The sequence below is a fragment of the Macrobrachium rosenbergii genome, chromosome 56, assembly GCF_040412425.1.
Source record: "Macrobrachium rosenbergii isolate ZJJX-2024 chromosome 56, ASM4041242v1, whole genome shotgun sequence".
Classification (NCBI taxonomy): Eukaryota; Metazoa; Arthropoda; class Malacostraca; order Decapoda; family Palaemonidae; genus Macrobrachium; species Macrobrachium rosenbergii.
Window position 1 is genome coordinate 2,288,713 of NC_089796.1, and position 23,788 is coordinate 2,312,500.

Consider the following 23,788-nt stretch of genomic DNA (forward strand, 5'->3'; position numbering starts at 1 on the left):
CATTATTTTGTTATTATAATACCATACACAAACATAATAAATATTATATTGTCTTTGGATCTTTCCATGAACACTAGCATAGGCAATAATAAACAAACCGTTCTTTCTTTCTTTTTTCTCTTTTATTGGATAATTGCTTACAAAATTTTAAAATACATTTGTGCCTGAGTGAATGATTCAAATTTTCATTAGATATATCGAACCATAATAATGACTGACCCTATAACATTCAGTTTGGATGCAATTCTACGTTTGTTGGTTAAGTTCAGGTCCATGTTTCAGCATCAACTCGTAGTGAAATAACTTTTTACAAGGGTATTTTATTGAATATATATTGTAAAATTTTTTTAGCCTAATAAAACTTATGAAGCCCAATATTTTCCTCTTCTAATATACACATTTGGTCTTTGCATGTATTTATGTATTTATGTATCCGTATTATATATATATATATATATATATATATATATATATATATATATATATATATATATATATATATATATATATATATTATATATATATATATATATATATATATATATATATATATATATATATATATATACATATATATACATACATACATACATACATACATTCACACTCACAAACCTAATACAAAATCACAGATATGGAACTGGGAGCCACATGTAGAAAAAGAAAAATTATACAAAAATGATAACTCACAAATACAAACAAACCATGAACATTGATAACCTAACCCCTATCTGATCTGCAGGCTCCATCGAAGGCCTTGACAACGTTGCTGCGCGCCCTGCAAGCCTCGTTGATCAGAATGCAGTGATTGGGGTACGTGATCCCATCGGAGCCGCAGACGGGGTCGGCAATTGCCGGGCAGGCTTCGCCACATCTCTGGGCTGGAAGGTAAATAATGAGAGGTATTTAGCATTCTTTGTTTTTTCTTGTGTTGTGTCGTCAAATTTCCCAGCTGGAACTTATGCAGTACAATGAGAGGTATTTAATTTTTTTTTTTTTATTTAGTCAGCAATTAAACAATGTGAGGTATTTAGCATTCTTTGTTTGTAGTTTAGTTATGTCGCCGCATTTCTGAACTGAATCGTAATGAATGGGAAGTACCTATATTTTTTTTCTTTTCTTATTTTACATATATCGTTACATATCTGAGCTGAAACGTAAACAATGGAAAGTATTATTCATTGTTTGACTTTTTGTTTATAACACCATATCTTTGAGCTGAAACGTAAACAATGGAAGGTATTAGTCATGCTTTGATTTTTGTTTATAACATCACAACTTTGAGCTGAAACGTAAACAATGGTAGTTATCAAACAGCCTTTGTTTTTTGTTTAATTTTGTCACTGAATAAACAATGAGGTATTTAGCATCCTTGATTTTTTTTTAATTTTGTTACCATATTTCTGAGCTGAAACATAAACAATGAGAAGTATTTAGCAATCTTTGTTTTTAGTTTAACTATATACTCACATGCCTGAGCTAAAAACTATACAACGGGAGGTATTGCTTATTCTTAGTTTTTAGTTTGTGGCATCATTACACAATGTGAGGTGCTTAGCACTCTTTGTTTTTTTTTTGTTTAATTTAGTCATTAAATAAACAAAGAGAGTATTTAGTTTCTTGGTTTTTAGTTGGATTTAGTTACCATATTTCCAAGCTGAAACATACACAATGTAAGGTATTTATCATTGTTTGATTTTAGTCATATTACTCATATATCATCACATCTTTGGGCTGAAACGTAAACAATGAGAGGTATTTAGCATTCTTGGTTTTTAGTTATATTATGTCGTCACGTCTCCCAGCTGGAAATAAACAACAAGCGGTTTTTTGTTTAATTAAGTCACAAAGTAAAGAATGACAGGATTTTATCATTCATTGTTTTTAGTCTAATTACATCATCATATCTTTGAGCTGAACGTAAACAATGAGAGTTATTGATAATTCTTTGTTTTTAGTTTAAATATTTCATCACATCTGTGAGCTGAAAAGTAAACAATGAGAAGTTTTTAGCATTCTTTGTTTTCGTTTAATTTATTCACCAAAAAAACAAAGACAGGTATGTAGCATTGTTTGTTGTTAGTTTGATTATATTATCACATCTCTGAGCTGAGGCGTACACAATGTGAGGTACTTATCATTCTTTGTTTTTAGTTTAATCATCTCATCACATCTCTAAGCTGAAACATAAACAATGAGAAGACTGGTTTCGTTCAATGTGAACTAAAAGATAAAAGCCAAAAGTGAGATTTTTTTAGTCTGTATAACCTTTAGAAACTAAGATATAGACACCCAAAAGACGGGTCATACGAAAATGGGGTGTTCAGAAAATCTTTGCTTCACCTGAAGGTGAAAGCTAATGATTAACAAGCAAATATCTTACTAACCCTGCCACAAACTTAACATTAAGAGCGTTTTTCTTGTGCATTGCGTTTTATACAAATCTTTTACATCTATCGATACTTCAGAAAATTACATGATAAAGCTTCTTATATATGAAAACATATCTCCCATACTGCATATATTTTTTAGTTATGAATATTTCCCACAATAACGCAATAAACGTCTCCATACATGATTGAGGATCTCACCCGTACGAGAGCTTTATAAATACCCATATTTTTCAGACATAATTCAAGATCTAGTTTGTGTTGTATTAGGCTTAGATGACGCACTCTGCTGCCTGAGCAACCAGAGATCTACGCCAGACCTCTTAAACCTTGAGACTGGTCTACATACCTATGGACTGGTATGTATACCAGCTCAACCTGCACCAGCCACAGGAAAAAGGTCCTGTATACTGCTATGTATACCAGCTCAGCTTACAACAGCTCTAAAAACAAGATCTCATGTTCTGCTCTGTATATCAGCTCAGTTTACAACAGCCTTGCATACTGGTATGTGTACCATCTCAAAAACATCAGCTCCTGAAACAGGGACCCACAAACTGCTATGTATACCAGCTGTACTTGCAACAGCCACAGAAAAAATGTCCTGTATACTGCTATGTATACCAGCTCAACCTGCGAAAGCCCCAAAAAGATCCCATGTTGCTATGTACACCAGCTCAACTTACAACAGCCCTAGGAACGAAGACCTTGTGCTGGTATGTGTACCAGCTCAAAAACATCAGCTCTAGAAACAAGGACCAGCAGGATGCTATGTATACTAGCTCTACCTGTAAAAGCCCTAGAAAAAAAGGGCCCACATGATGTTATGTATACCAGCTCTACCTGTAAAAGTCCTAGAAAAAAGGGTCTACATGCTGCTATGTATACCAGCTCTACCTGTAAAATCCCTAGAGAAAAAGAGTCCACATGCTGCTCTGTATACCAGCTCTACCTGTAAAAGCCCTAGAAAAACGGCCCACATGCTGCTATGTATACCAGCTCTAGCAATTAAGGGCCCACATGCTCTATGTATACCCGCTCTACCTGTAAAAGCCCTAGAATAAAAGGGCCCACAAGCTGCAATGTATACCAGCTCTATCTGTAAAATCCCTAGAAAAAGGACCCACATGCTGCTGTGTATCCAGCTCTACCTGTAAGAGCCCTAGAAAAAAAGGGTCCACATGCTTGTATGTATACCAGCTCTACCTGTACAAGCCCTCCAGCTCTACCTGTAGAACCTCTAGAAAAAAGGACCAATATGCTGCTATGTATACCAGCTCTACCTATAAAATCTCTAGAAAAAAAAAAGGCTCACATGCTGCTATGTATACCAGCTCTACCTGTAAAAGCCCTAGAAAAAAGGGCCCACATGCTGCTATATATCCAGCTGTACCTGTAAGGGCCCTAGAAAAAAGGACCTACATGCTGCTATGTATCCAGCTGTACCTTTAAGAACCCTAGAAAAAAAGGACCTACATGCTGCTATGTGTACCAGCTCTACCTCTAAAACCCTAGAGAAAAATGGTCCATATGCTACACTGTATACTAGCACTACCTGTAAAATCCCTAGAAAAAGGATCCACATGCTGCTATGTATACCAGCTCTACCTGTAAGAGCCCTATAAATTAAGGGCCCACATGCTGCTGTGTATACCAGCTCTACCTGTAAATGCCCTGAAAAAAAAAGGGCCTACATGTTGCTATGTATACCAGCTCTACCTGTAAAAGCCCTAGAGAAAAAAGGCCCACATGCTGCCATGTATACCAGCTCTACCTGTAGAATCCCTAGAAAAAAAGAACATTCAGGCTTACCAGAACAGGGTCCATCATGGAGGCGCAGGAGAGAGTTATCGACACAGGCCCGGTTCCTCAACACACACATGTTCTCGTACGTTCTGCCGTCGCTTCCACAGACTGGATTAGCAATCCGCTCGCAGTTCTGGGCCGAGCACTCAGGGTTGCGGAACCCAGCTGAAAGGTAGGGAAATGATATAGTTTGCTCCATGCAGAGTTGCTAAACTACACTAAGTTTTCATTGAGAAGTTGTGAAATTTACTTGATACAGTGTTGCTGATTTATGCCTTGACTATATTGTCATTTAGGCTAAAAAGTTAATTGTGAGAATGCAGGTTGATTTATGGGACCTGCCTGAAAGGTAAGGAAGTCACGAAATTAATAGATATAATGTTAATATGTTAGACTGCATAATATAAGACTGGGTAGTTGTTGAAGCCATCAGTTGAAAGAATAAATGTTATTTTGAAATAATATCCTGATTAATACAGGATTGTGTAAACTCCACCAGTGAATGATAACATTCCTTACAAATTTAAGTGTTAAGTTGATGAGAAGTTCACTAGTTGAAAGGAGACAAGTCACTAGTTTATGTGGCATGATGTTACATTGTAGTTACTTGTTTATACAGTATACATGAGGTATAAGAGCATGTATGTGCATAATGCAATCTTACCACACTGCCCATCTGACACTTTCTGAACAGCTGGGTCTTTGCACTGTGCCACAATCAGCTCACAGTCGTTGACGTACGTTATTCTGTTGGATCCACATACGTAATTAATCTCCAAAGGGCAGGCGATGTTACAATCCTTGGCTGTGGGGTAAACCATATTTTGAATAAGTATGGATTGCTATTTGATTGTATATTTTTTGCAATAGTAGCGCTGAAGAATTAGTTAGACACTTCTTGGTAAAAATTGCACTTTATGTAAATGAAGAAAGTATGTGTCTTAAAGAACACCACGCCAATATGTACAAGACCCAAATGTATCCATATAAAAACGTGCAGGATTAACTATAGTTTCTGTTGGCTGTATTTAGGGTAAATAGATAGGTAATAATATAAATAAAAAGATAACAGAATAACTGTATGATTAGTGTCGTTAGAAAAACCTCCTTTGTTAGATTCTATTATTTTCTAATATATACTCAAACTAAATGATTCTATCCAAGTCTACTGTCTTCATGCGAAAGGTATTCCTGTAACCGAATAGCCAAAGAAGCAACGACACGCATTTCTTCCTAAAATGCAGAGTGACCCTTTCTGGGTTTAGTCTGATTTCCATCAGATTTGCCCATGAGAATGTTGAAGTCTTGATCCATACTTACTGCAGACACCATCATTCAGCTTTCCGAGCCTAGGGTTTTTGCAAATGGCTACCCGCAGCAAGCAATCGTTCCCATATACTTGGTTGTCAGTGCCACACACTGGTCTGAAGCCAGGAGTGCAGTTGTCCTCGCAGTTCCTGGGGGGCTGCTGGGTGTTCACGACTGAGGCAGGAGCAGAAGCTGGTCTGGAGGAGTCTGACAGGGTCTGAACAACTGGGCGAACTGCCTGGCCGACTGATGGACGAGCTCCATTGCTGCTCGTCTGAATGGACGGACGGGCACCACCAGACGATCCGCTGTTTGCAGACTCAGCTGCTGAGTATTGAATTGCTAATAACCATGAAACGAGAAATGGTTTACGGTTAACATGCAGTTTTATTGCGAACTTTTGTCATTTCCAGTGACTGGAAGTGCTATACGTAGAAGCCTTTTTTTTTTTAAGAAACATCCCCTTGAAGACCCTGTTGCAATTAGGCCAGATTTAATTCCATAAATTTCACCATAATGCTAAAAAAAATTTTGAAAAAGGTGTAATCGGAGATTGTGCATTCTGGCATCGACATTCCACTACTCATGGAGATGCGCTTTACACTTTAGCTGGAGTGGAGTAGTGTCTACTAAGAGTATCTTCAATACTTACGACAGACTCCCTCGTAACGTTCCTTGATGTTTGCATCCAAGCAAGTTGCGATGGCGAGTTTGCATCTGTTGTCGTAAGTCACGCCGTTTGTCGCGCAGAAAGGCTGATAAGACGTTGGGCATGATCGGTCGCAATCTCGTGACTCAGCTGCGACTGCAATGGAAAACATTTGTGTTAGCAGATTCATGCGTCATTATTATTATTATTATTATTATTATTATTATTATTATTATTATTATTATTATTATTATTATTATTATTATTATTATTGGGTAAAAATCTCAGTTACGAGTGCACAAGGAATGTTCTTTAAGGCCCACAATAATATATCTGGTGGTAATAGATGTCAAACTTTATAAAACTATATAAAAGCTTTCGAACCCTTCCCTGGGTTCATCTTCAGTTCAGATGGACTGAAGGTGGGAAGGGTTCGAAAGCTTTTATGCCGTTTTATAAAGTTTTATAACAGTTACCATCAGATATACTATTGTGGACCTTAAAGAACATTTGTTATTATTATTATTATTATTATTATTATTATTATTATTATTATTATTATTATTATTATTATTATTATTATTATTATTCAGAAGATGAAACCTATTCATAAGGAACAAGCCCAGAGAGGCCCCTGACTTGAAATTCAAGCTTCCAAAGAACATGGCTTTCATTAGGAAGAAGTAAGAGGAGGTATAGGGAAATACAGAAAGAAAAGATCTCACTTATTTAAAAAAATAAATTAATAAATTAATAAATGATAAATTAACAAGTAGATAAAAATGTATTAAAATCCAAAGTGAATACATTGTGGTAGCAATGCATTGCAGCTTCGCTTGAACTTCTGAAGAAGTTCCAACTGCACGACATCCTCTTGAGACTGTACTGTCTCCTCTTGGAGACTGTACTGTCTCCTCTTGGAGACTGTACTGTCTCCTCTTGGAGACTGTACTGTCTCCTCTTGGAGACTGTACTGTCTCCTCTTGGAGACTGTACTGTCTCCTCCTGGAGACTGTACTGTCTCCTCTTGGAGACTGTGCTGTCTCCATTTAGGAAACAGTATCATTGGCAAGGACAGCATAAACCCTGTAAGATCCACAACCTCGAGTCTTTGAAATTTTTAGATTACTTGGTCCAAGAGGTTGAGTATTCCAATGCTTAGAGCAGGGGTTCCCAAACTGGGGTACATGTACCCCCAGGGGTACATTTGCACGTTTCAGGGGGTACATTTGGTCTGAATGTTTTGGATAATAATGAAATGGTATGTATTGTATGTGCTGGATCAAAATATAAATCACCTTATTAAATGCTTTATTTCTGTTATCACCATTTAAGATACCTATGTAATCTATACATGCAGACTCCATAAATCTAAAATATCAAAATATTAAAATGTTCTTTTTTAATATTAAGCTTAATTTTTAGTGTTAGGGGTACATGGGAACCTATAAAAAAGCCCAACGGGTACCGAGGAACAAAAAGTTTGGGAACCTCTGGCTTAGAGGATATAAGGAGGATGTCAAAAATAAAGACGCACAATCGCGTTTAGCCCACTGGTTGCTCTTCAGGTACCGCAGCTGGTGCGAAAAGAATAGATGGTGAAGGTGGAGAGGCAAAAGTCACAGAAACAAGAGTCGCTTGAAGGCTCAAGATGGGAACACTTTTGAAGGTGTTTTAAAAACATCAAGGGTCAAGACAAGACTAGTAATCATAGATGTAGGATCATGGTTGTCAGAAATATACATTGGGTGCTGAATAACTGTTCTTATCTTGTTAACTTCAGGGAAAATTTAAGGGTTGCTATAACTTTGGTATTAGTGAGTGTGGAAGGAAGCCACCTAGAGTGGCGTACCTTGAAATATCCCACTGAAGGAAATTCAGCACATTTATAAGATAGAAAATACAGCAAGGGCTCGTTCGTGGCAGAGGATGAGAGTAAATGTTGGAACGAGAAATAGTAAACAAATACCACCAAAGAAGATGAGATACAAGACCAATAGGCCTAGCTACACGGGTATCCATGCTATAGTGAGCACAAAACCCAAGAAACAAAACCGTAAATGAGAGTTGTTGTGAAAGATATGAAATAGGCTAGGGAGAGCAATTTTCCAAAGAGTTTGATTTCAAGAATAGCAGGACCTTCTTTTTGGGTAGGAGCTAAAGTGGTGTGCAATAGAAGGAAATTTGAGAGTCAAGTCGTGGAATGCCAGTGCTTAGAACCAGAGGCCAGGCAGGTCTGCAAATGGCTTACAAATCCACCCTTTCACCTCCAGTAGAGAGCAAAAAACAAAAAAGGTCTGTAAACGCCCACCATCCTGTTTACTAGGAATCACAAGTGAACGAACTCTCAACATTGAACACAATGGCAGACTTAGAATATGATGATAAAGAAATCTGTGGAGGTTACAGTTTTCTTTAAAATAAGGGCAGTTGAGAAAGTTTTATGTAAACCAGACTATGCTGAGCAGGTGTGAACATAGAGAAAAGACTTTCTCGTGACTAAGGATCTAGCATCAGGTGGTACTGGTCAGTCCTAGCAGGTTCCAAAGTTGGCAGTGTCTCAATGAGTGATTGGGGCTTTACCCAACCTGTTGCACGCATACCTACACCCATGCATGCATGTATGCACACATACACACAGACACACACATACACACACACACACATATATACATGCATTATCGAGTGAGAATAAACACACAAAAGTTTATAAAAATATAGAAGAACATTTGGTTTAAAATGATTTCGAATAAGGAGCCGAGGTACAAGCGACGCTGGGCCACAATAAGACCTGACACCCAATGTCGTGATAAAAGTGCTGTTTCAGGTTCATCTTTTTAATTTATTATTTTTTTCAAGTTAACCCGTTTCTTATCACATGAGATGACTCCACTGAGAAGACAAATAGCATCTTATTAATTATGATATACTTTACTTAATTTCCAACTAAAGAAAATCATACTTTGGTCTTTATTGGGTTGACGTTGATTTAAATAATTAAGTTTGACTAATAAAAGCCCCCGAAAATAGCATCTTATATATATATATATATATATATATATATATATATATATATATATATATATATATATATATATATATATATGTATATATATACATACAGTATATATAATATGTGTATATATATATACATATGTATATATGTGTGTGTGTTTTTACATGCGCTATTTGTAAGCAAGTCCATTAATTAACCAAACAGTTATATAGAGAATAAACTTGTCTTCCCAATGAATATACTACGCATTGCCTGCAATCGAAGAAGATTAAGATTAAAAACGCAAATAAGAAAACTTTGAGACCAAATAAATAAAAAGGAAATAAAAACCAAATGAACAAAAGGAAATGAATAAAAAAAAAAAAAAACTGGTCCATTCCACCATACCACAAGGTCCGTCATTCCTCTTCCTGATGTTGGAATTGCAGGCAGCCACCTGCAAGTGGCACTCGTTCCTGTAGGCTAAGTTGTTGGTGCCACACACTGGCCGTACGAAATCGGGGCAGGAATCTGGGCACGTGTTGCCACTGGAGCCTGAAATGGGCAAAAAAAAGGACGATTAGTGAGGTCACTGGTGCTGAAGGTGCCGAGGTCAATTGGAAAATTGGTGTTGATGTAGTTGTAGTGATTCTGTGCATGCATACGATCTCATACACACACATATACATACATACATATATATATATATATATATATATATATATATATATATATATATATATATATATATATATATATATATATATATATATATATATATATATATATATATATATATATATATATATATATATATATATATATATATATATATATATATATATATATATATATATTTACATATATGATATACTACCAATTTTTTAAGATCGAAGTTCACAAGGTCCGTCTACAACAAAAAGATCAATCAATCTTACATGTGACAAGGTCAATTATCCTGATTATCAGACCAGAAATGGTAATTATACTGGGCGTTAGTGGAACAACATAAAAAAGAAATCACGAGATAATCTACAAGAATTTATCCATTAGCGCTTGGGCCTAATACTAATTAGTGCTGATGATTAATGATAGGCCTAATATAAGACATTAAGTCCCCAAAAGAATCTTTCTTTATTCTTAAATTTAATTTATTTACTTTTTTCTGTATTTTATATGAATTACACTCTGGGATTCAATTAGCCTTTCATTTTACTGTCACCGAAGGGGTCTTTGCAGCGTTCCTTCGGCCCCTTGCTGCAACCTCTTTCATTCCTTTTACTATACCTCCGTTCATATTCTCTTTCTTCCATCTGACTTTCCACCCTCGAACAAATGTTTCTTATTGCAACTACGGGTTTTCCTCCTGTTACACCTTTCAAACCTTTTTACTGTCAATAGCTCTGAATGACCTCATAGGCCCTAGTGCTTGGCTTTTGGCCTAAATTTGATATTCCAATTCCAATTCGTACAACAATGTGTCAGATTTTCTGATATTCGATATAAATATTTTTCTAAGTTTAAAATGTCAGTATTCCTTTCCTTTTAAGAATTTTGACAGCAACTTTCCCCAACCACATTAAAATGTCTTCGTCAAACTTCTGTTCATGTCATGAAAATATCAAAATCCATTACAGAATACATAGTATGTTGAAAAGCACTTTTGATTGGTCATTTTTGGGAGGCTTTTATAAATCAAATTTAATTATCAAGATCAACGTCATCCCAGTAAAGACCAAACTATTTTATTATTTGGGAATTAATAAATTAATATCATAATTAATAAGATGCTATTTCCGGGGGCTTTTATAAGTCGAACTTAATTATTTAAATCATCGTCACCCCAATAAAGACCAAACAATGATTTTATTATTTGGGAATTAATAAAGTAATATAATTAATAAGATGCTATTTTCGGGGGCTTTTATAAGTCAAACTTAATTATTAGAATCAACGTCAACCCAATAAAGACCAAATTCTGATTTTCTTTAATTGGGAATTAATAAAGTATATTATAATTAATAAGATGCTATTTTTCGTCTATTTGGAGTCATCTCATTTGATAAGAAACGGGTTAACTTGAAAAAATAATAAATTAAATAGCACTTTTGTCACGACATTGGGTGTCAGGTCTTATTGTGGCCCAGCGTCGCTTGTACCCTGGCTCCTTATTCGAAATAATTTTAAACCAAGTGTTCTTCTATATTTTTATAAACTTTTGTGTGTTTATTCTCACTCGATAATGGATTTTTTAAGATCAAATTCCCCTCAAGAAACTTAATAAATATTATTAGTTTCAATAAATATTATCAGCTTTATTAAGCAGCTCTTAATATGTTTCTATATTCATTTTTAATAATTCACATTTGAATATTAAATGTTCCTCAAAAAATCTTTATAAATATCATTAGCATCATTAATCAGCTCTTAATATATTTCTGTATTCGTTTCAATAATGCATATTTGAATATCAGTTATTCCTCAAATAATGTAAATATTATTAGTATCATTAAGCAGGTTTTAATGTTTCTATATTCATTTTCAATAATGCATATTTTAATATCAAATATTCGTGAAAAAATCTTTATACAAAATTATCAGCATCATTAATCAGCTCTTAATATGTTTCTGTATTCCTTTTCAGTGATAAACATTTGAACATCATCAAATACTCTTTATAAATATTATCAGCATCATTAATCAGGTCTTAAATGTGTTTCTATATTTCTTTTGAATAATGCATATTGTAATATCAATATTCGTCAAATAATCTTTATAAATATTATCAGCATCATTAATCAGGTCCTAATATGTTTCTGTATTCCTTTTAAATAATGCAAATCTTAATATTAACTATTTGTCAAAAAAAAATTATGAATATCATTAGCATCATTAATCAGCTCTCCATACTTTTCTGAAATCTCAAAGGAGACCAGTTTCTTTATTAAACAAAGAGAAAAATCGAATAAAATAAAAAAAAAAAAAAACACGAAAACATTGCCAATTCGCATCACGTATCGGATGTACCAAGGGAAGTCCAGTTTCCACCATTAGAACAGAACTGGTTCCTTAAAAAAAAAAAAGACTAAAAAAAAGTCCGATAAAGTCCTTTGTCTCTGCGCATGCGCAAGAATCGTGTAACGTCTCATTGTTCTTGATATGGTTCGTTTTTTTTTTTTTTTTTTTTTTGCCTTCTTAAAGAAGAATAGATTGTTATTTGCGTGCATTATACAAAAAAAACATTGTTTTAGTGACTCCATACAAATGATTTATGTTGTAATTTATATGTCGGTGTTTTCTGTAACATAAATTATCTATTCATCTTTTTGAGTCATATCATAAATGATATATGGATGATTTTGTTTACGAGGTATCGATTTGTGCCCATAACACTCTCTGTAGTCCTTGTTGAAAGTTTAGTCTCCTATTTAATTTGTAGTCCTTGTTAAAGTTTAATCCTTTATTTAATTTCTCTCATTGAAATCGTTATAGTCCATCTTATTTTCATAATTCATAAAACACCTTTCCCTTCAGGTAAGTAAATTTCCATTGGTAATGATTATTTAAATTGCCATTGATAATGATTATTTTCTTTACTGACATGAATGTTGATTCACGGAATATCTCGTTAATCGTATTAATCTGAGCCGTATTAATCTGAGAGAGAGAGAGAGAGAGAGAGAGAGAGAGAGAGAGAGAGAGAGAGAGAGTGTGACAAGAGCTATATCATTCCTAGTCAAGTAAGAGAGAGAGAGAGAGAGATCCAACTCTCATTTACCATCGCTCCAGCCTTTCAGAATTCTGCCTTCAGACCAGAAAAAAAATTTGAACGAAATTTCAGACACTTTCGATCCGTTTCAAAAAAGCTTAGGACTTAAGGATTTAGCCGAACGAATGATTATGAGACTTAAGGTCAGAGAGTCCGGATCTGGAAGCAGTTACCTAAGACTTCCAGTGGTCTGGAATTGGTAGCGAGCGGGACTGGAAGAATCACTTTAGTGATAGTATCAGGTTTTAGTCTTTGAAGGCCTTCAGAATTTGAACAGTAGGTGTGTACATGAGAGAGAGAGAGAGAGAGAGAGAGAGAGAGAGAGAGAGAGAGAGAGAGAGAGAGAGAGAGAGAGAGAGAGAGAGAGTAGGATGAAAGTTCATTTGTGTGGTGTGCTTATATATATAAATTTATATATATATATATATATATATATATATATATATATATATATATATATATATATATATATATATATATATATATATATATATATATATATATATAAATTAAATTTGAAAAGTGGTAATATAAAGTGTGATAGTAATTGCAGCTAATGAGAATCAAAAGTAAAGAAAAAATTTTTACATTTTAGTGAGATATGTTTTGTTATCAGTAGGTTTATTGAATTTGCGAGCTTGCTGTCGTTCACTAAAAATTTCTGATAGACGATTTTTTTCATTATTACTCTTTAAGCAAGACATGTACATTATTACATACGTCATGAAATTAATTAGAAAAACGCTAAAGGACCTTATTTATCAACAATCCAGTTAACCTATTTATCAAACAAGTCTGTCACTCAGCGCTGAAAAGTGAGGACCTATTTTGCTAAAATAAGTGACTGCGATAATTTATTCATTTGCTTGCCAAATCTTCAAGCATAAGGAAATTTAAAGTACCCTTGAATACTGTTTTGTTACACTAAATAACAGCCATAATTTGTATATTTATCATCTAAATTTCAGTAAATGAAATAATTAATTTACTTGCCAGCTATAATGTAATTAGAAGTATCTGTGGGTACCTGTTTTCCCTCCTTAAATAATAGCTATAATTCATATAATCACCATCTAAATCTTCAAGCAGAATAAAATTAAAAATTCCTATCGTGATGATAAAGAGCCGTAATTTTTTTTTTTCTCACTATTTGAACAAATTTTGGTTCCTCTAACATACGGTCAAGTTCCCACGGCTCGTCTCATGCGGTCAGTGAAGTAACTTTGATATTTCCACGAAAGGTCAGGAAATCTCCTTTTCGTTTTTTTATATGTGGTAATTTTCTTTCCTTTTTTTGTGGCGATAATACTACCAAATGTCAGCTTTTATTTTCGTGTTTTTCTCTTTAAGATATCGCCAATATTCCCTGGGCATTGTCTGAGGTTATTGGGAGTGAATTGGAAAGTCCTATGGAATATACTAAGAAAAATTTTCGACAGTAATTAATCAAAATGCCAACTTTCATTTTCGTGGTTTTTCACTTTATGATGTCGCTATCTTCTGAAAACATTATCTGTGGTTCTTTAGAGACAATTAGAAAGTACTATGATATATACTTAAAAATTTTTTTTAAATATTTCATCAAAATACCTTCATGCACTAAAATATCATTTTTCAAAGTTAGAAACAGAAAAATTATCAAATGGTTTATGAGAGAGAGAGAGAGAGAGAAACTGGAATTCTAATGAAAATTAAGTAACAATAGCTAAAATGATCGAGAGAGAGAGAGAGAGAGAGAGAGAGAGATCGAGATTGAGAGAGAGAGAGAGAGAGAGAGAGAGAGAGAGAGAGAGAGAGAGAGAGAGAGAGAGAGAGACTGGAATTCTAATGAAAATTAAGTAACAATAACTAAAATGGTCAAGAGAGAGAGAGAGAGAGAGAGAGAGAGAGAGAGAGACAAAGAGAGAGAGAGAAAGAGACTACTGTGTGTTAAGCAAAATTGCCAAAGGAACAGCTTCATCTTCATCTTCTTCTTCATATTTTTTTTTTATTTCGTGATGACAGTAGACATTTGGGTAAGCGACCTTAAAAAAAAAAACATGGCTGACCCAAGGCCACATTAAGCAAGTATATTTTCATGTGTTGCGTCTCTCTTTTTTGCTTTGGTCGAAATTACATGTCTGGGAAGAAGATCCGTCAAGAAATGTTTGTCATTCAGTAACAATTTTGAGATTACTCTGGGAACTGTAAGAATAGTCCAAGATATTTGGTGTCAGTGTAGGGAGTCACGAATGTATATGTATGTATGAGAATGTATACATACATACATATATATATGTGTGTGTGTGTGTAAACTTATAACCTATTTCCTCATTATTATCAACGCTTGCATGCGAAAAAATATTCTGCGTATAAAACCAAAACTGAATATTTTGACCAGTTTGATTGATGAGTGTAAAACATCTACTTAGTGGTATATATAAAGACGGGAAAAAATCAATTGGAGTTCTCCAGTTCCTGTTTCTTCAGGGTCAGATTTTTCTTTTTCCAAAACTGACGAACATGGTCTCTCTCTCTCTCTCTCTCTCTCTCTCTCTCTCTCTCTCTCTCTCTCTCTCTCTCTCCTCAGATATTTGGGTACAAACTATATGTAATTATAGTGCCTATGATCACATGCAAATTGATTCCAGTTATGTATTTTTATGTGTATGTACAAAATGTTCATACACACACACACACACACACACACATATATACTGTATATATATATATATATATATATATATATATATATATATATATATATATATATATATATATATATATATATATATATATATATATATATTGACGTTGCCAAATGTTACTATATGCTTAGATTAAGATTTTGAATTAACCAGCCCTTTTACTTTTGCTGCGAATGCTTCTTGTATCAATATCATATGTGTGACGTTCAATGTTTACACAAATATAAAATTCACTAAAAATTCTAATTTTATTGATAACTAGAGGAGAATTGTATAAAATGAATGTCCGGTCATTATTATTATTATTATTATTATTATTATTATTATTATTATTATTATTATTATTATTATTATTATTATTATTATTATTATTTATTATATTGGAAATTATTATTTGTCTAGTGGAAAGAATACGCTAGGAAAAGCAAGAGGCTTTTTTAAATAATAACCAGTTAAATGGTCATGACAGAACTCGACATATCTGTTGACACATTTCACTGAGGTAAACTAATTTCCATTAGTTTGTAGTGATTGGTCATTCAGAAAAAAAAAAAAATTGCTTCACTCGCTTCAGAAAAATATTTCAATCTGGAAATCTGACTGTTATGAAGTTTGACAAGAGGGAATATAACTGAAACATTTGAAATTAAATTTCTGTCTTGTTACTTGATAGGGATTTCTGCCTGGCACCGCGAGCGAATCACGGGTCATTTATGAACGCAGATACTGTAAAAATCGTTTTGCAAATTGAAGTTTGTTTTAATAAAAGCGCAGTCAAAAATGGTGGGAATCGACTTAGCTGAAAAGTGATTAATGAAATTACAAAAAAAAATGAGGAAGAAATCAATGGCCAGTCAGACAGTTTGACTTTATCTGCATTGAATCAATTCAGATGAAAGTCAGATCTATGTATCAGCATTGCAGACAACTGGGAATATGTCAGGAATGGATATGTTTCTAGAAAGTTTTTGGTGAACGGGAAAGTATTATATACATTTCCCAACGAAAATCATTTCACTAGAATGCCTGGAACAGCTATGCAAATACTGATATCAGTCCTACTTATTAAGTTTTATTTATTCTATTTACTTATTCTGTCTGTCAAATAATCAATCAGCTGCAACTGAGTAGTAGAAAGCAAATAGTTTTAATTGAAAGTTAACGAGGTTAAATTCCTTGCGCAGCAGAAATCAAATAGCTTTAACTGAAGGCTAACAAGGTTAAATTCCTTTCAAGATGAAATAAGGGATAGCCAATAGATGCATTATTAGCTAAGACCTAAATATGACCCTATATATGACTCAGTGAAGTATAATTAAACTAAATTAAGATTCATACGTGATTATAAGTAAACAGAAAAATATATATACATTGTTTATTTTCAGGTTACGCTCCATTGGCGATGCACGTTAGCTTCCTTTTGCCTTAATGCCATCCGTGACGATTGTGGATTTGGTCGTAAGTAAATACAATCAGCGTATTCAGTAAACAATGGAGAAAAAGTAGAGAGAGAGAGAGAGAGAGAGAGAGAGAGAGAGAGAGAGATTGATTTCAGGAGACCTGGCACAGAAGAGGCTAGGTGGGTCTTATCGCTTAGTGACCGGAAGTTTCTGATAAATTCGGGCATTCTTCTCGTGAGGACCCCTGAGACACCGAGGTATTATAGAACCCCCTCCTCCCAGGTCTCCATCTCCCCAAACCCTTCCCCCTCCCCCCCCCAATCATCCACCGTCTGGAGGTACTTGTTATCAAGGTGTAAAGGTCAAAGTGACTCGTCTCCCTTCCAGTAACTGAACTTTAAGCAATCATTGGCTAGGAGCTCATTCTCTCTCTCTCTCTCTCTCTCTCTCTCTCTCTCTCTGGTTTGTTTTCCTCTGTTTACATATATATATACATACATATATATATATATATATATATATATATATATATATATATATATATATATATATATATATATATATATATAATATATACAGTACATTTATATATATATATATATATATATATATATATATATATATATATATATATATATATATATATATATATATATATATATATATATAATATATATACAGTACATTTATATATAACAGTGAGAGAGAGAGAGAGAGAGAGAGAGAGAGAGAGAGAGAGAGAGAGAGAGAGAGAACAAAATATATAAACCCTTCAAACATATTATCCTAACACCCTGACATTATATAGTAAAACAGTCACTGATGACCAATGCATTCCTACGCTACTTCATCCACTCAATAAATCAATCGAACAACGACATGACAATGCGCCACTCACCAGCTTGTTGCGCCTGCGCCGCAGCCACCATGACCAGGAGGAAGGGTGCCAACTTTGTCTTTCTGTTCATCTTGACCAGTTGGGGTTTTCACCTGACTCCAAATTTCCTGTTGAAGGAACAAAGATATTAGATTTTTAAAGAGCGAAAAATAAGTTGAGGTTATTGAGTGAAGTGGTTTACTCAAGGTGAAGAGGAAGCCATAAAATTCACTTTGTGGTTTGTTGATGGATGCAAAGAATAAGGATAATTTAAGAATGGAAGTCATTTTTTTTTTATTGGGGAGAAGTTGTAAAGAATATTTGTGGGGAAATGACACAAAGTTCAGAGATTTTTTACAGAAGGGGAAAATGCTATGATTATAATGAGATCCAAAGAATATTAGTTATATATTATGATATATTTGTGATGTAAAATAATAGGTAAATGTTAATAAGAAACAAAATTAAATTGGGCTTAAAAATGCGTTGCAATGGGGTGAAATTTTAATTATTATTATAATCGTCAGCCTTTATTATTATTATTATTATTATTATTATTATTATTATTATTATTATTATTATTATTATTATTATTATTATTTATAAGATTTTCACCTCATATCGGAGTAGAATCTTGGATTCTCTAGGTTCGATCCCCATGTGGGGTAGATACTGAACACATGATCGTGAGTTGATTGTCATTATTACTATTATTATTATTATTATTATTATTATTATTATTATTATTATTATTATTATTATTATTATTATTATTATTATTATTATGTCTGTAGAAAGACAAGATATCTGTGGGGGGTAAGGGTGGCTCAGGTTAGGTCAAAGGGTTTGATTAATTCACTTACCTGTCAATTCTTGCAATTTTCATACCCTCTTCATTTGTGAATGAAGTTAGTTCTTGTACACAAAACTTACACATACACAATATATATATATATATATATATATATATATATATATATATATATATATATATATATATATATATATATAGAGAGAGAGAGAGAGAGAGAGAGAGAGAGAGAGAGAGAGAGAGAGAGAGAGGTGTGTCTTAAGTATATATATATATATATATATATATATATATATATATATATATATATATATATATATATATATATATATATATATATATATATATATATATATATATATATATATATATTATATATATTTTTTTTCACAGGGTAAAAATGAAACTCACCGTAAAGCCTAATCGGTTTCGACTAATTTAGTTAAGCCATCTATAAGACTGATTTCATTTTAAGTAGACAGTTTTGAAAAGCCAATAATGACAATAACTATCAGAATCTTGAATAAAAATCCGTAAATCGTCACAAAATTCTAGAATAAAAACCTCCATAATGAAGAACAGAGTTATATATACACGTTCTTTTTGTTCTTTTTTGTTCTCCAGAGTTCTCTTAACCTGAAGAACCCATTCATAAAAAAAAGTGAAGGTCTTTTAACCCCAAAATCATGAACCTCTTCATCATCATTATTATCATTATCACTCCTAACACCAATAATATCATCATCATCATCATCATCACTATCACTGAACAGAACCCAGCAACGACCTACATTTTGCCAAACCTCTCAAAGACTTCTCTCAAACCAGAAAGACGAGTTTTTATGTCATCGACGTCGACGTAACTACCGAGCCTCATGACGAAGTCGACTCAAGATGCTCCAGATCTTTCGGAGGAAGGCAGGAGCGAACGAACGAACAAACTAACTAACCAACCCAAGGTCAGCGCTGGAGGGACTTTGGTGTGTTAAGATACTTATTTACTTTAATTCCCTTGGCTTCATAACTTTAACTCGTGTAGATCTCTGCTCAAATGCCTTTTCAGTGAGAAGAATTCTTTTATGAGCTTAATACCTGCATAGTTTAATTTCCAGGGGTACATGCCTTTAACTCGTGTAGATCTCTGTTCAAATACCTTTTCAGTGAGAAGAAGAATTTTGTTTTATGTGATTCAGGGAGCTTAATGCTTATATACTTTAATTCCCATAGGTACAGGCCTTCAACTTGTTTACACTTCTGTTCAAATGCCTTTCCAGTGAGAATCAGCATTTTTTTATGTGATTCAGGGAGCTTAATGCTTATATACTTTAATTTCCATGGGTTCATGTCTTTAACTGGTGTAGATCTCTGTTCAGGTGCCTTTTCAGCGAGTATCAGAATTTTTTTTTATAGATTCAGCGAGATTAATACTTATATACTTTAAGTGCCATAGGTTCATGCCTGTACCTCGTGTAGATTTCTGTTCAAATGCCTTTTCAGGGAGAAGAATTTTTTTTTTATAGATTCAGGGAGTTTAACACTTATATTCTTTAATTCCTAGTTACTTTTAAAGGGATTACATACAATTAACTCGTTCACATTTCGGTTCAAATGCCATTTCATTGAGAAACAGACATTAAGCAATTCATTTTTCACAAATAATTAAGCCTACCTCAATAAAATACAGTTATTTTACCAACTTTCTCTCCACAGTTGCTCCTTGAAATGTCCTCCACGTAAACAACAGTTCATTATCTAGCTGTAACCCAGTTATTCAAGCATACAGTCACATTACCATTTGCTAGCAAGCACTTGCTTGCTTCGGCAGTTAACGGATAAATGCGCGCAAGCACTCAGTAACTGGCACACTTACATGCACGCAGGCATTCACCTAGAGATCAGTCACTCGCTTTCTTGCGCATATTTACTCAAGCTTACCTCGAGGTGCTTTTTATAAACATACACACACACACACACAACACACAAACACACATACACTTGCTCAGAGTCAGTCAACACACGCACTTGGACCCATTCAATACTCTTATACTCACATGAATACAGTCAGTCAGTTACTCAAGGACTGTTTGAAATAAACTATGCATACAGTCAGTCAGTTGCTCAAGGACCTTATGAAATCCTATGAATACATTCACATAAACTATGATTACGGTCAGTCATTTACTCAAGAACTGTGAAGTAAACTACGCATACAGTCAGTCAGTTGCTAAAGGACTGTGTGAAATAACTACGCTTACAGTCAGTCAGTTGCTAAAGGACTGTGTGAAATAACTATGAATACAGTCAGTCAGCTACCCTAGAACTGTGTGAAATAACTATGAATACAGTTAGCCAGTTACTAAAGGACTGTGTGAAATAAACTATGAATAATCAGTCAGTTGCTCAAGGGCTGTGTTAAATAAACCATGCATACAGTCAGTCAGTTGCTCAAGGATTGTATGAAATAAATATGAATACAGTCAGTCAGTTACCCAAGAACTGCGTGAAATAACTATGAATACAGTCAGTCAGTTGCTCAAGGACTGTGTAAAATAAACTATGAATACAGTCAGTCAGCTACTAAAGGACTGTGTGAAATAAACTATGAATACAATCCGTCAGTTACTCAAGAACTGTGTGAAATAACTATGAATACAGTCAGTCAGTTGCTCAAGGACTGTGTAAAATAAACTATGAATACAATCAGTCAGTTATATAGGACTGTGTGAAATAACTATGAATACAGTCACACATTTACTCAGTGACTGTTTGAAATAAACTATGAATACAGTCAGTCACCTACTAAAGAACTGTGTGAAATAAACTATGAATACAGTTAGTTACTCAGGGACTGTTTGAAGTATACTAAACACTGAGATAAAATAAGATGCAATGCGTTAAATTTAGCAATGAAGTACCAGCTCATGGACTCTAATTTCATCACCAGACTAGCAAAGTTACCTCAGCGTACAAAACCCTTGACTTCCTGACGCCAGCTAACATAACATCTACGCAGTAATCCTTTAATTAAACATATTGCGTTAGGTTACATGAGCTGACTCACTCACTCACTCACTTCCCATAGCTAAGGTAAACATTCCACGAACGACGTAACCGCGCATGCGCTCACATACCTACTCGTACTGACCGGCGCAGGAAAAACCCCGAAATTCATTGAATATACATACGCAGCCGCCTGTGTGAGGTAAGGTCGTTATAGAGGAAATTGTGGTTGGTACAAAAACAAAAGAGTTGGGCAATAAAAAGTGGCCATGATAGGCCAGTAATTTGACGCATTTGTGAAAATTAATTCATGCTATTCTGGGACGTTTCTTAGAAGAAATATAATGAAATAGAATATAAAAACAAGTCAACTCATAAACCTAGAATGCTAGTTATCCACGAATATCACAGAATCAATTCTATGAAGACATAACGAAAGATAAACAAAGGATATTTCCAAGTAGAGAATAGGAATGGGACGTTGAAATTATAATGATTACATACAAGACTTTACAATGATTCATTATAATGACTGGTGTTGTAACGAAGCCTCTGAAGGAATACTTCGTAGAGGTGAAAGATTTTAAAGGGTGAAAGAGGTACCTTAATACTATAAAACCAAACGTTCTAGGAACATTATCGAGACATTACGTCCCCTCTGCGATATAGAGATGTGAAGATCGGAAACCGTCTCCGAATTATAAGGAATACCTCATAGAGGTGAAAGGTTGAGAGGTTTTGAAGTGTGGATGAAGTACCTCAGTGTTTCAAAACCACACGTTCTAGGAACAGTACCGAGACGTCACGTCCCCTCCGGAATATACAGAAGACGTGAAGCCTCGAGATTACCTCAGAATCATGTTTTATTCCACGAGATTTTGATTCAATAGGAATCAAGTTCGCCATTGGGCGCCTGCCCAGGAATCTTAAGCCCTGTTCTCTAGAACTCAGGTGAAGCCAATTCCTCGGGTATCGAGGGCAGGAAGTGCCCAGCCAGGCGTCGCTCCGTCGAAGGCCAACTGCTGCAGTATTGGAAAACCCCCAAACGACGCCTTGTGAGCGCGCAAGAGCGCAGACGCAGTCACAGTTGAGGACAGAATCACGGGGAGGAACCGATGCGTAAATGAATGAAAGTGGACGTGTGCAGTGCAGAAACTTGGAAAAATAAACTTGGAGAAACATTTGAATTTGCTTGAAAACGTCATAATTTTAGTAATGCTTCTCACAAAAAGACATCGAAATTTAAGTAATGCTTCTCACAAAAAAACAAAAAATTTCGTAATACTTCTCAAAAAAAAAAAAAAACTTTAGTAACGCTGCCCACAACAACAAAAAATTCAGTAATGTTTCTCACCAAAAAGTCAAAATTGTAATAATGCTTCTCACAAAAAATCAACATTTTAGTAATGCTTCTCACAAAAAAACACCAAAAATTTGGTAATACTTCTCACAAAAAAAATCAATATTTTAGTAACGCGTCCCACAACAAACAAAAAAATCAGTGATGCTTCTCACCAAAAAGTTAAAATTTTAATAATGCTTCTCACAAATAAATAAAAATTTTAATAATGTTTCTCACTTTCGTTGAAGGCTGGGTACTGGGTACGTAGTTTAGTACAAGTCTCCTTCACAGGAACAGGAAATATGAGGCTAATGCGCTGATACCCGGGCTAATCCGGAAATTGGGCAACAATTTTTTTCAAACTAACCTCTTCCAATACTGTGGTTATTACAATACCACGTGCCCTAGACCACTGTAATGAAATACAAATTACGATCTCTACTGATACGACTCTTGATTAAAATGTGGGTCAGTTGTCTAACTCCTGGGCACCAGAAACTCTGTAGGACTGGCTCTATTGCCAAATCTCTGGGCACCAGACACACTGTAGTACTAGCTCTATTGCCAAATCTCTGGGTAGGACTGGCTCTATGCCAAATCTCTGGGCACCAGAAACACTGCAGTACTGGCTCTATTGCCAAATCTCTGGGTACCAGAAACTCTATAGGACTGGCTCTATTGCCAATTCTCTGAGCACCAGAAACTCTGAAGGACTCGCCCTATTGTCAAACCTCTGGGCACCAGAAACTCTGTA

The 23,788-nt window shown here is 34.5% G+C and overlaps 2 protein-coding genes across 7 annotated transcripts in view; one reads left to right on the plus strand and one right to left on the minus strand.

The window, feature by feature from the left end:
- Positions 1-23,788, plus strand: part of LOC136836637 (uncharacterized) — a 107,340-nt gene that overhangs the window by 21,598 nt on the left and 61,954 nt on the right. Inside the window, exons 4-5 of the mRNA XM_067101105.1 lie at positions 743-888; positions 5,522-5,719. Coding sequence (XP_066957206.1) covers positions 743-888; positions 5,522-5,719 — 344 coding nt within the window. The remainder of the gene's footprint in view (positions 1-742; positions 889-5,521; positions 5,720-23,788) is intronic.
- Positions 101-23,788, minus strand: part of LOC136836357 (uncharacterized) — a 25,744-nt gene continuing 2,056 nt past the window's right edge. For 3 of the 6 annotated variants that reach the window (XM_067100540.1, XM_067100541.1, XM_067100542.1), the window contains exons 2-8: positions 17,903-18,009; positions 9,557-9,703; positions 6,157-6,309; positions 5,517-5,846; positions 4,861-5,001; positions 4,203-4,361; positions 101-881 (exon numbers count right to left, since the gene is read on the minus strand). In XM_067100540.1, coding sequence (XP_066956641.1) covers positions 721-881; positions 4,203-4,361; positions 4,861-5,001; positions 5,517-5,846; positions 6,157-6,309; positions 9,557-9,703; positions 17,903-17,972 — 1,161 coding nt within the window. In that variant the 5' untranslated portion in view covers positions 17,973-18,009 and the 3' untranslated portion in view covers positions 101-720. The remainder of the gene's footprint in view (positions 882-4,202; positions 4,362-4,860; positions 5,002-5,516; positions 5,847-6,156; positions 6,310-9,556; positions 9,704-17,902; positions 18,010-23,788) is intronic. The other 3 variants (XM_067100544.1, XM_067100543.1, XM_067100545.1) reach the window with 3 other exon arrangements.